A 14,010-nucleotide genomic window follows, 5' to 3' on the forward strand; every position below is an offset into this window, starting at 1 on the left:
GAATGATGTATTAATTTAACATTAGGTTAGGAGGAAAGTTTAGATTTTCTGCTCTTGGAGTCAATAGTATATGAAATGTAATAGTGAAATAAGACAAAAGACGTGGTTGGAAATGGACAGGGAGGCTCTTCATGTGCATCTCAGTTGTGTGAGTATCCACGGTAGCACCTTGATGCCGATGTTCTTCCTTACAAGGGTTCAACTCTGTTAGGTAATCTGGTACTTGACTAGCACTAAGGAATAAATGTTTCTTAAATTATTGTCATAGCTTTATTCCTTAGGTAAATACAAAAAGTTTACATTTAGAAAGTAAAGAGGGTCTAGGAGAAGTAATCACAAAGTCCTTCCCTATGGGAATTGTTTTTCTGCCATATGCATGTCTGTGACTCATGTATGGAGTTAAATGCTCCTGGGACCTTAAACTCTTTCCTAGATGTAAATCAGTCAACTTTCAAATCTTCTGTAGGCCAGGAGAGGTGACTGGCTGACTCCCAGTTTAGTCTAGTACTGTCCAACTGATAGTCAAGAGTTGCTTGTCGCTGTTATTGTTTTTAACATAATCTGATTCCAAAACAACTGTTATACATTGGGAATTCTTCCTCACACATATATACCCCAGTAAAACAAATTAAATATAATATACACAGTGGGAAAGAAAATCCTTGAATAGGTGTCAATAACATGGTTATTCTCCAGAATGATTCTACCAACATGCCCTCCTAAGGACTGCCTTCTCTTTATCTGAGATGAGTCTGTGCTGGGGCTGTCTGTGGATCTTCCTCGTATGGAGTCCTCTTCTGAGTGTAGAGAAAAGGAAGTCTGGTCCATTTCAGTCTTGCTGTCATGGTAACAACCATCGAAGGCCATGGCTTGAACTGTATCAATATTATACATTCCAGAAAGCTGACAAAAAGACTTTTGTTAGTAAGTCATGAATATGGTTCTGCATTGTAGGAATTACAGTAAAAGTCTAAACAATCAGATTTTTAAAATAGTTTCAAGAAATGCTAAGAATGTTTTGCTTATTTTAAAGAATAGAATCCTGGTTTTGCTTTTGGTATCTGACTAAAAGTCATTTTAATAATAAATGGAAAACATCATCATAGAGATTTGTTTTTAATAGGGATTTAGCAAGATTTATTATTATCTACATAGAGATATTTGAACATTATACAAATAAATGTTTCACAATTATAATGTCAATATCTTCTAATTTAGTTCTGGCCTGATAGACTGGAACACTCAAATTCATGTTTCCCCAGAAAGGAACAGTTTCAGGTTTCCCCTTTGTTTCTGAGTAGTATGAGTTGTTTGCCATAATGTTGAGTTGAAATTGAATATGATTTATCAGAAGAGCAATATAAGCCAATTGGATTTGCTTTTCAACATATTTTCCTCTTTAGAGAAAACATAGCAATACACCCAGTCAGTGTGGGGTCCAAAACCAGAACAACATCGTCTGGTGATCCATTTATGTTTAAATTTGGAGTAAGGGTAGGAAATGATTTTAGCTGCTCTTTTTAAGTGCAAATTGGCCAAGTCTTCCTATTTTTGCTGGGAAGTACCTATAAATGATACCAACATAGCCCAATTAAACAACTTGAAATTGGCTTATTTTTCAGAAGGAGAGAACTATCAATGCTTTCTGGCTCCAGTGCCTGATTGAATCTAAACTACCATTTTTCTTTAAGGTTTTACTTTGAGGGAGATAGTTCTCGCTGATACAGAACAGTGTCTATGAAGCAGCTGTTGCTAGTTTCTTTCTGAGAAAACAAAATCACTTCTTGATCTTATAGTGAAGTGAAAAAAACAAACAAATATGAACAGGCTACCACGGGAGGAAATTATTTAGAATTCAAATTGGAGGCTACAGAGTAAATTCTGCCAAAACACGTATTTGGTTCATAGCAATTAAAAAACCTAATATTCTACTGAATTCAAGAGACATAGAGAATATTTTATGTCTTCAGTAAACTAACCAAAGACCCATACTCAAGTTATGTTGTCCTTTATTGTTTTAGCTGTAGAAACTTTTCATAGTAAAATGAAAATGGATCATACAAACATGAAATAGATCATGACTCAAAAACTAACCTCAGATAGCCAAAAATAACATTAATAATATATTCAACTCTGGATCTGAGGATAGAATAACTAATACAGTCTCTTCAGTGGTTTCATTATAGCCACCCAGAACAGTTGGCTTATCCTACTGGACATTATGATAATTTAGAACCATTTATATAATTGATGAAATCTTGCAGTAGACAATTTACCAGTAGGGTGCTAATTTCCACAAATGTATAAGTTGGTTTTTCTAGTAAAAACAGTTTTAGAATGGGTCTTTAATTTTTCACACTAGTCTACAAATAAGCACATCCCCAAGACATCCTATATCTAAAGTAGAGATTTGACTGTTTTATATTAAGTTCTAAGTCCTGGAAGTAGGAATACATTTGGATGAAAGTAGAAGAAAGAAAATAACTTCCTTTCTCCTTTCTGGGCAAACATCAACACTAGGGACGATTTTTCCATGGCCCTTGATGTTCTCCCAGCTCTTGGCATCAGGGTGGGGTTGGGACAGGGGTGTGATGGTGATGGTGGTAGGTAATGAGCTTTGCTTAACTTCATAGGGAGGAACTCCATACCCTAACATTCCTGGTCTTTCTCACTATCCCTCCATTACTCCACCATAGAGATTTAGGAGAAGGAACTAGCGTGTGTGGTTCAGTTCCTTTTGAGTCCTCACTTTGTGATCTGCATTGGTATCTAAATCTGTTCTCTGAAATGAGGTAAAAGGAGACTGTCTTGTCAGGAAGAGTCCTGTATTGTCTAGCTTCACCAGTGACCAAAAGAGTATGTTTAGTACAATAATGAAGTATTAGTGAGCCCTCCTGCTCACATATCTAAGGCACTTACTCCCAACTGCTTTATCAACAACAAAGGTGACACCACCTTATCTACCTGTCTTGTCCCCACATCTTTCTCTCTCTAAAACTCAGGTACAGAGGAAATAAGTATCACCGGTTATCCCCCGAACCTCTAGACAGGTCCTCCTACCCTGTGCCTCACCAGGGCGTCCTACCCCTTTGACCATTTCTCATCTCAAACAGCCTGTCCCGCTATCCTTGTCGAAACTACTATTCTTTCAGAGCCTCTGCCCTGGGCACTAATCACAATAAGAACTTAACATTTGTGTAGCATCTTACAGCTTGCAAAAGTTTCAGACCCATTTATTACACCATTTACAATAGCCATGTCAGATAAATAGGAGAGAAATGCCAACATTCCGAAAATAACAAATGATGTTTAGGAGACAACCCAAAACGCAGAGCTAGGAAGTAGTGGAGTTAGGTTTGGCATCACTTCTTCGGACCCCGAATCTTATGGTCTTTCATTTTGCCCCATAAATATAGGAATGGCAGGTAGGACATTTCTTTGAGATAATCGCACCTTTGAAGGAGGTGGTTTCCGGAGGCTGGCGAAAGGGAAAATGGGGAGCTGTGTAATGGGCACCATGTTTCAGTTTTGTAAGATGAAGAAGTTCTGGAGATTCCTTGCACAACCAGGTGAATATTCTTAACACTATTGAACTGTACACTTACAAAGAGTTAAGATGGCAAGTTTTACGTTATGTGGATTTTACCCCAATAAAAAAATTTTTAAAAAACATATGATGCTTACTAACTCAAAAGATTCTCTCCTTAGTGTTACACAAGAAGAGTGTGTACAAACCCATCTAGTGAAAAAGAAAGTTCAGTAGTGTGAACACATGTGTTGTGTGGCAGGTGGGGGTGGGGAGATGTAGACAAGTTTGGAGTCAAAAGACTAGATGGAGGTGGGCCGGGATTATGACAGTACCTCTTTCTTGGGTTAACCATTTCCCACATAAAAATAAAACAGAACAAGAACCACATTATTTTCCTCATCACACATTTTTTTCTCTGTCATCTTTCACTTCACAGATTATCTAAATCATTACTATTCACAGTGTGGGTAATGGACCAACAGCATCTGGGGCTTGTTAGAAATGCAGACTCACTGATCCCACACCCCAGAACTACTGAACAAAAATCTAACAAATCCCAGGTGATGTGTACACTACCCATTACCGCATACTTGTCTAAAAGCTCCTGGTTTCCTCACACCCGCCTAGCAGTCACTGTGGATATGTATGTGGCAGGGACACTTACTCACATGTTGTCAACAAAAGAAATGGAAGCATCAGCAATAAAGCAAAATCAGCACCTATTCCAGCTTTGACTCAAAGGATATATATAATAGAAGAATGAAGGAGTATTACAGGAGATCTAAATTGTAATTGCATCTCTGTTGGCTGTGAATCTTTTGGCAAATCACTTTCTTTCACTAAAACTCTGCTGCTTCATTTTAAAAATAGAGATAATAATCTCCATAAGGTCTACCTCATGGAGCTGATATGAACGTTCAATTCGAAAAGAGGATATAAAACATCTGAAAAGTAAAAAATGCTCTGACTACAAGCATAACAAATATTAAATAATGTTTGGGGCATGTATATAATTGTCCATGTAAGAGTTACTTAAACCAATGTAAATATATTAAAATTATACACACACACACATAGTCTTAAGTGTAGGCTAGCAAACAAATTGATATGATCAGTTAGGTTTCTGAAGTACAGTATCTTATGTCATTTCTCATAACAGCAACGAACTGGCGCCCCAGTCCTTTGTGAAATGAAGCAGGTAGATATCAATCTATCCATATTTATTAAACAATGGCACAAGAAACATGTGATGACATTTAGAACCCAGAAGGCACCTTTATTCCCAGTGTACTGTGGAAAGAAGAACCTCTCTTCATGTTCTCTCACTCCCTCAAGTGACAAGAAGAGAAACATAAATCCTAGTTCTGGTAGAGAAATATATCATCTATGGATGGAGAGCATAACCCTGGAGTCAGGGAGAGCCAGAAACAAATCCTGATTCCTCTTAGGCTGTGTGACCTTGGCCGAGTTACTCCGTATCTGCTCCTATTTCACCTCTGTAAAATGAAGGTGATAAAGAACCGACCTCTTGGGGTTGCTCAGAATTAAATGACATCCTGTATGGTAGGTGGTTAGTATAATACCAGTACATAATAAACACACATTAAAGGTTAGCTATATCTCATCACTGCCATCATCATCATCATCATCATCATCATCATCATCACCTACTTGAAAGGGTATAGTTTGTATATCAACCCTTCCTTTTCAAAGGATAGAGTCAGTGGAGGGGGCACACTGAGAGAAATCACAAAACAACTCCTGGCAAAGGTGAGTAAGGATGCTGAGGAAACCAGCCAGAACAGAGAGAATAGGGTTCACTATTAAATCCTGTAAACTTGCATCTGGCCAAGGCATAGAGACTTACTACAAGGGCTTATGACACCCAGGAGAGGATTACAGGTAAGGATAGTCTTTTTCACATTCCAGAAGGGATCTGTGAGTTAAAGCCAGGCAGTACCTTCCCTGTCTTGTTGAATTGTTCTCGCTCTTCCACAGTGGTGAGGTAGTTCACAGCTGCATACTCAATGACTGACAGGAACACAAACAGGGAGCTGACCCACAGGTACACGTCCACGGCCTTGATGTAGGACACCTGGGGCATGGAAGCACTCATGCCAGAGACGATGGTGGACATGGTCAGCACTGTGGTGATTCCTGCCATCGGAGAGTAGGGACAAGCTCAGTGACATAGCCATTCCATTCTGGGATCTGGTGCTGGATTACACCAGGGGAGGTATTTGCTCACAATATCTGGTGAGCAAAGTTGGGAGTGGGAGGGGAAACCTGGCACGTTACCCTCGTACACATCGTGAGCCTAAGCAAGAAACTCTCCTTGGATTTGTCTTTCCATCTTTTTCTTGCCCTTATCCCAACTGTCCATAGCATTTCCAGCCTTCCATTGAAAGACTTCACAGACTCATACATATCTCTAAGGATACATTTCTTTGCCCTCCGTTGGGCCTCTTCAAACCATCCCAGAAAGGTAAAAAATGTGTTCAATTCTAAAAGTCCTCTGGGAAATAAATTCTAAAACCATTCCTACTACCCTTTCCCATCATTTTACACTTTTCCTGTTAAAGAAATTGTCTTCGAGTCAGTCTTTTACCTTTCATCCATCAGGGAGTGATCTTGTCGTTTTCCATATTTTTCTTTCATATAGAATACTTACGAGCCATCAGTGTTGCTATTACTTTGTCCCTTGTTACTGAAACTATAGTTCAATTGAGATTTAGAATGGAAGTGTATGGTGGAGGCTCAGTTCAGTGTAAATACTTACTATGCACTTGTGAAATGCCAGTTACTCTCCCCTTCTCCCCTCCCTCCTAATCCCCTCCCCCCTCCTTGTTTCCTTCCTTTCCTTTCCTTTATTCTCTGGCATAAGCATTAGAGGTGACGAGATCAAGGTTCTGGGGGACAATGGAGAAAGACTGACTCTGAGATTTCCTTAATAAAATGCTGGCCTGGGGGAGGGCTAGTCTTTGTCTGCACTAATTTCTCAGAGGGATGATGCGAGAGTGTTGCCTGGAAAGTACAGTATTGTAAATATTTGAAATGCACACTAGCTGGCATGGCTTTATTTCCTAACTTCCCACCAGGGAGGCACAAATGGAGTCCTTAATGATTTTTATAAGTTGTGAGGACATTTTAATGTCAACAGACGGAGTCCCGAACAGCAGGAAGATCACCGTGATTTACTCCTAAATGTACAGACACAGCATGTGGACAGCTTTCACCAACACATTTCTACCCTTTTGACAATAATTCTTCAAGGTTCTCCCCTGAGGGAGCCCATATCAAAGACAATGACAAATCTACAGAGCTATTCAATTTCAAATTAAGTTTTACTGTTTGTATGATCAAGACCAGACTTGGTGATTTGGCAGCCACCACAGGAGGGCCCTGGGATCTCACCTTCACACTGATTTGAACTCCAGGAGAAGTCACCTGAGTGCTATTCTAGCTCTTACCATTGAATGCAGGCCACCATCTCACTGAGTCCTGGGCTTCCCCAACAATTGAAATATCAACAGTCCGCGTATCGGTGGATGCTATTTGCAATCCTGGCTACATAAGCATGGAATTGTGAATTTTTTATTCCCATTACAGGTGTACATGTAGCCGAAGCCAAGATTATTAAATAAAGCTTGCTTGCCTTTATTGAATGTTTACCCACCACAAATCTAGGTAAATATTATTAGCCACACGTTGCAGAAAAGAAATATGAGCTAAGAGTGGCTAAGTAACCGGCCTGAGTTTTGTCAGTAGCAGGATTGGAACCTTTCTATTTGAATGTAGAACCCATGTTTTTTACACACAAACCAGCTGCCTCTCATTCTAGACCTATAAAGAGAATCTCTTTTTATTCTTGAGATTATACACCAATCTCAGGGCATCTGGGTGGCTCAACCGTTGGTTAAGCATCGCATTCTTGATTTCCACTGGGGTCATGATCTCAGGGTTGTGGGCTCGAGCCCTGTCTCAGGCTCCGCATTCAGCACAGAATCTGCTTGAGATTCTCTCCTTCTCCCTCTGCCCCTCTCCCCACTCGCTCTCATTCTCTATTTCTCTAAAATAAATAAATAAAACCTTTTTAAGAAAAGATTATAAACCAATCTCTATACATGAAGCATCTCTGAGAGAAGACCCTACAAAACTGAGGGTAGAGAGGCACCTGGGTGGCTTGGTCAGTTAAGTGTCTGACTCTTGCTTTTGGCTTAAATTGTGATCTCAGGGTCATGAGATTGAGCCCTGTCTTGGGCTTTGCACTCAATGTGGAGTCCGCTTGAGATTCTCTCCCTCTCCCTCTGCCCCTCCCCCACTCATGCTTGCTCTCTCTCTCTCTCTCTCTCTCTCCCTCTTTCTCTCAAAATAAATAAAATCTTAAAAAAATCTGAGGGTAGAATTATGTCAGGAAGCATGAAGGTATTTTGTGTTTTTCAAAAAGCTAAAAGTCTCATTCCTTTCAGGACTTCACTGGTAAAACTGAATGAATCCTACACTGACATTCATATTTAGTATCTTTCCTTATTAGTTCAAAAAATTTTAAATGCCTTTTCTTACTGGCCCTGTAAGATAGAACTTGATTTTTTTCAATGGACAGTAACATAGGGCTTAATTGACAAAATAAGGATTTAGAACAAACACATGAGTATATATGCCAAGCAGGTCTTGTTATGCATTTTAAATTGATGACTATGGGGCCAGTAAAGGAAACTGCATTATCTATTTTTTGCCAGAGAGCAATAAACTATCAGTCATTTTCCTTCAAAGGGGACTTAGTGCAGCTAATTTACTATATTTCTTTCAAACCAGCATTTTAGATTTTCCTTGTTTAAAATGAGCAATAAAAAAAAATAGAGAGTGGGGAGGAGGGATTGTTTGAGTTTGCAAGGAAAGGATGGGAAAGCTGATATATAAATTCTTAATGCAAAAGAACTTGAGTCAGGAATATTACAACCACTAATTAAACATACTTATGTCTTGAGCCACCCCTTAGAAATACATTTATCTTGACAAACTGTATTCCTTCCAAATCCAATAAGTTATCCCAATAAAGGCATTTTAAACATATGAAGTGACCATTTAGTCAAAGAAAGGTTCTATGCTGGGATTAGAAAATTATTTTCTCACCTACCAATATTGCTATGCATGGTCAGGAAAGTGTTAGGACAAAAAAATTAATTTGGTGCATGGAACTCAACTCCCCTGAGCCCATGAAGTTTCACTGTATTAACTCTTAAGGACACATCTAGGGCCCTACAAAACCCTTTAGTCTGGGGAGAGTTACTCATCTTTGTGTTTCATTGGCCATTTTTGGCTGTGTATGAAGGAGAGGCTCATTGACTGGTGTGATGGTAGCAGGGCATGTAGACATCACTTATAGAACTACTGAGTCAGATCATCCCTTCATTAGCTGTGTTGCGGGCAGCTCTTTTGAAGGGATAGGTATCTACATTTGCTTTTAAATGAGTAAAAACACTTTCCCTGTAGGCCTAAGCAGAAAGAAAATACTAAGTGATGTGAGGGAAAGGAAGGTAGGCTGGATATCCTAAAACCACCACTCTATAGCCAGCAACCAACAACCATTATCCCACGAAGGTAGTGCCAGAGTCCAGGGCCTAGAAGTTCTGGTAACCTCCATGATGGTTAAATGAATTGCTCTAAGTACTTACTTGTTCAGTTCTATGTCATATTTTCTGTTAGGAGACATTTTTCTTTATCAGTGATGATATGCCTGAAAACTTTAGTTGTCTGTTTCCTGGTAAATGACCTCATGACTTAATATGTTCTACATGAATGGCACACCCCATGCAGAGGGGCCAAATGAGAAAGATGGAGGCAAAGAAAGGAAGGACATAGAAGGAAGAGATGAAAGTACAATAGTACTCATCCTTCCATAAGGGTTAGGACACCCTTGAACAGCTTTATAATAGTCTCACTTCCTCTCCATACCAAATCAAATGGAAAGATAGATTAGTATTTTTAACCCATCCCACATTCCAAGTTATGGTAGCTATTATCTCTTATGAGAATTGCCTAGTCACGAGTGATATTTCCATGCTATTCAGCCTCCATTGTTTTTCACTTGAAACATGACAAATATGAAAGGATCTTAACCAGCAAATGATTCATTCTTAATTAGCAAATGAATCCAAATGTGGAAAGGTCTTAGCCACCAATGAATTATCACTGTTTCCAGTTAGTAACTAAAATATAGTTATTAAAAACATGGTGGGCTAAACATTGGCAATTTAACAGCTATATATTGAGCACAAAATATGTGCAGGGTACTGTGCTAGTCACTATAGGAACAAAAAAGGTGGTCATAATGATCTTTGGCCTTAAGGAACTCACCTTCTACTAGAGGAGACAAGATAAGCTACCAAGGCACCCCATGGCTACATACAAAATAGAGGAAGTAAGGTAGAAGAAATACCTTAGAAGAGATACAAAGCACCATGTGGCTCAAATATGTGAGACACCATGTCTGCCTGGAGCCATTAGTAAAAGCTTGTGGCCATTGAGAAATGGCAAGACTTTGACAGAGAAGGATAGGTAGAGAGGGCATTCTAGGTAGAGTAAGAACAAGAACAACGGTATAGAAGTACTGTAGAGAAAATAAGCAGTTAGGCATGGGTGGCTGTTTGAGAACACTGAATATTCAAGTTGGTTGAAGCTTAGGGCAACGGAACTGGGGCAGGCATATGGTTGAAGATTTAGCAAATAAAAATATGGGACACTCAGTTATATCTGAATTTCAAATAAACAACAAATAATGTTTTAGTGTAAGTATATCCCATGCAATATTTAGGATATACTTATACTAAAACATTATCTGGTGCTTATCTAAAACACAAAGTCAGTCAAGTGTCCTCTGTTTCATTTGGTAACCCTCAAGTAACCCTCAAGTGACACCTTGGATTCCAAGCTGAGAGTATTTATTCTAATGGCATTTAAGATAGAGTATTGTGATCACAGTTGAGTTTTGAGATATTATGCTGGTAGTAGGGTTAAATTGTGGTAAGAATAGTAGGAAGTGAAATAAGCAATTATAAGGCCTGTACAAGTCCATACCACAACTTTATGCAAATTAATAAATTTTCTGGAGGATGTCACCCCAAACCCTGTCCCCTGGAGCTTGGGCTGGATTTCTGCTCCCTACTTCCCATCTGGGTCAGATTTCACAGCCTTGCAAGGTGACCCTGGGCAGGTAGGGGTCTGTTAGTGCAATCCAGGGAAAATTAACAAGGGTCCCAGGTCTGGTCAAGGCAAGAGGAGTGGAAGAGAAAAGATAAGCATATTAGAGAGAAGGCTGACTCTGAAGATTTAGATACCTTATAGCCACAGTTCTCAAAGTATGGTCAGTGGGTCCTTTGGACTCTCCAAAACATTTTCAGAGGGTCTGTGTAATGAAAATGAGTTTCACAATACTAAGACATTGTTTACCTTTCTCATTATGTTGATATTTGCAGTGATGGGAAGCATTGGAGGGAAAACTGTTGTTGCCCTAGCATGAATTAAGGCAGCAGCACCCAACTGACCTAACAGTCATTGTGTTCTTCAGCTTTTAGCATCACAATAAAAAAAATCAGTAAAAATTGTTAATTTTATTAAATTATAGCCCCTATGTATATGCCTTCTTAATATTCTGGTTAATGAAATGAGCAGTATATAGAAAGCACTTCTGCATACCAAAGAGCAATGGCTATCTTGAGGAAAAGCACTCAGGCAATTGAGTTATATGCTGTATCATATGACCTCACTGATATGAGGAATTCTTAATCTCAGGAAACAAACTGAGGGCTGCTGGAGTGGTGGGGGGTGGGAGGGATGAGGTGGCTGGGTGATAGACATTGGGGAGGGTATTGCTATGGTGAGCACTGTGAATTGTACAAGACTGTTGAATCACAGATCAGTACTTCTGAAACAAATAATGCAATATATGTTAAGAAAAAAAGAAGAAGAGCACCTGGGTGGCTCAGTTGGTTAAGCGACTGCCTTCAGCTCAGGTCATGATCCTGGAGTCCCAGGATCGAGTCCCGCATCAGGCTCCCTGCTCAGCAGGGAGTCTGCTTCTCCCTCTGACCCTCCCCCCTCTCATGTGTGCGCTCTCTCTCTCTCATTCTCACTCTCTCAAATAAATAAATAAATAAATAAAAATTTTAAAAAAACCTATTCTTAAAAAAAAGAAAAAAAGAAAAAGAAGATAGCAGGAGGGCAAGAATGAAGGGGAGTAAGTCAGAGGGGGAGACGAAACATGAGAGACTATGGACTCTGAAAAACAAACTGAGGGTTCTAGAAGGGAGGGGGGTGGGGGGATGGGTTAGCCTGGTGGTGGGTATTAAAGAGGGCACGTACTGCGTGGAGCACTGGGTGTTATGCACAAACAATGAATCATGGAACACTACATCAAAAACTAATGACGTAATGTATGGTGATTAACATAACAATAAAAAATTTTTAAAAAAAAAGAACAACTCACAAACAAACTATGGTTTTTCAGATTTGGGTATCTGGCAGACATTTCTCAAAACTGAGTAAAGTAAGCTTCTCACCTAAAGTAAAACAACTAATGATATTTGTTGTCTAATGATAAAATTTGAGCTTTCAAGTCAAAACTAGAACGATGTTAAATATGTATCCGTCACTATGACCTTGACAGCTTCCCACTACTCACTTTTTAATGAGATTAATGGTGACATTAATGAATGTGCTTTTTAAAAACATTTTATTTATTTATTTATTTATTTATTTATTTATTTATTTATTTAGTGTGAGCAGGGGGACGGGCAAAGGGGGAGAGAGAGAGAGAATCTCAAGCAGACTCCGCACTAAGCACAGAGCCCAACACAGGGCTCCATCTCACAACCCTGACATCATGACCTGAGCCAAAATCAAGAGTTGGATGCTTAACCAACTGAGCCACCCAGGTATCTCTAATGTGATTTTTTTGACATTGTATAGTGAATTATGTGGGAGTTGAGAAGATATAGCTCAGGGCACTGGTAGTTTTCTAGATTGATGCTTGGGTAAGAAGATCTAGTCAAAATGCAAGATAGATCAATGCACTTTAATCTAATAGAATAGAAAAAATTCACTGATATGGTTTCAGATTCCACATTAAGTAAACTCTAAGAAACTGTCACTTGCTGAGTTTTGGTGCAATGTCAAGGAAGACTATGCACAGTTATCTGAAAACACTATTAAAATATGGCTCTTTTCTCCAATCATGTATCTGAGCAAGACCAGTTTTCTTTCTATATTTCAGCTAAAACTTATTTCAACAGATTGAATGAAGAAACAGAGATAATAAATCCAGCTGCCCTCCAGAAGGCCAGATAAGAAAGGTTTGCAAAAATGTACAACAATGCCACTCTTCTAACTATTTTTTTTGTTTTAGAAAAAAATTATTTTTCATAGAATGTGTTAACTTGCAATGAGTTCACTATTGCTATTTTTAAATGGACTAATTACATATTTTTAAAAATTCTGTTTTAATATCCAACATGGCTAATAATGATAGATATAACCCACAAAAACAAAAGCTCTCTGGGGTTCCTCATAATTTTTAAGGTGTAAGTGGATCCTAAGAACCTAAGAATGACTGCTAGAGACTATGAAGGAAATTGAGGATCCAAATATGGAAGAGTCAACACATTGGGGGCCCTTAAAAGAACAAGAAAAGCCAAGAGAAAAAGTAGAGTTTGGGCAGGGATGGTGGAGAGGGGAACAGTGGTCTGTTGGGTTTTGAGCACGTGGCGTGCCCACAGTACTTGGAGATAAAGTCCAGCAGGCAGCTGGGAATACTATCTGGAACTTGAGGGAAGAATTTGAGATAAGGACTTAGATTTGGGATTTATTTTCATAGAGACAGTAGTCAGAAACAAGAGTCTTGCTCCATTTGATGAGCAAATCAAAAGCGAGCAAAACCTTAATGGGGAGTTACCAGACTCAAGGAGTAGAAGGAAGACAAATTAGGAAGACAAATGAAAGAAAAATCTAAAAGAGGAGGAAACCTAGACTAGTGCAGAGTATTGCAAATGCATTTATTGTTTGTTTGGTTGGTTTTATCAAACACTACGGACCAGGCATCGGCCCAGGCAGTTGACATGAATGCTCCCATTTATTTCATCATTCATTTCATATGGTGACCTTGGAAGGCTGTATTAATCATCTCATTTTGCAGATGAAGAAGAGGAGGCTGGGCTTTTGACACTTGGTTCTGAATTTGGAGAGGATGCTTAATAGTGTCAAATACTTCAGAGTGTGATGAAGGGGAACCAACCAAGAAAAGGCAAATGGGATAGACAAATAGTCAGAGGGAACTTCTGGAGAATCAGATAGCCCAGTATTTGGAAATAGCCAGTCAAGCACAGTGCAAGATATCTTTTTTATTTTATATTTTATTTTATATTTTATTTTATATTTTATTTTATTTTATTTTATTTTATTTTATTTTATTTTATTTTATTTTATTT

At 38.8% G+C, this 14,010-nt stretch overlaps 1 protein-coding gene across 1 annotated transcript in view; it reads right to left on the reverse strand.

Moving 5' to 3' along the window:
- Window positions 1-600: 600 nt before the first annotated feature.
- The window catches only part of GABRR3 (gamma-aminobutyric acid type A receptor subunit rho3), a 47,230-nt gene continuing 33,820 nt past the window's right edge, over window positions 601-14,010 (reverse strand). Inside the window, exons 8-9 of the mRNA XM_025868469.1 lie at window positions 5,490-5,686; window positions 601-903 (exon numbers count right to left, since the gene is read on the reverse strand). Of these exons, the coding sequence (XP_025724254.1) occupies window positions 601-903; window positions 5,490-5,686 (500 nt within the window). The remainder of the gene's footprint in view (window positions 904-5,489; window positions 5,687-14,010) is intronic.

Source organism: Callorhinus ursinus, unplaced genomic scaffold, assembly GCF_003265705.2.
Source record: "Callorhinus ursinus isolate GAN/ISIS: 27379988/994484 unplaced genomic scaffold, GSC_fseal_2.0 scaffold1, whole genome shotgun sequence".
Taxonomy (NCBI): Eukaryota; Metazoa; Chordata; class Mammalia; order Carnivora; family Otariidae; genus Callorhinus; species Callorhinus ursinus.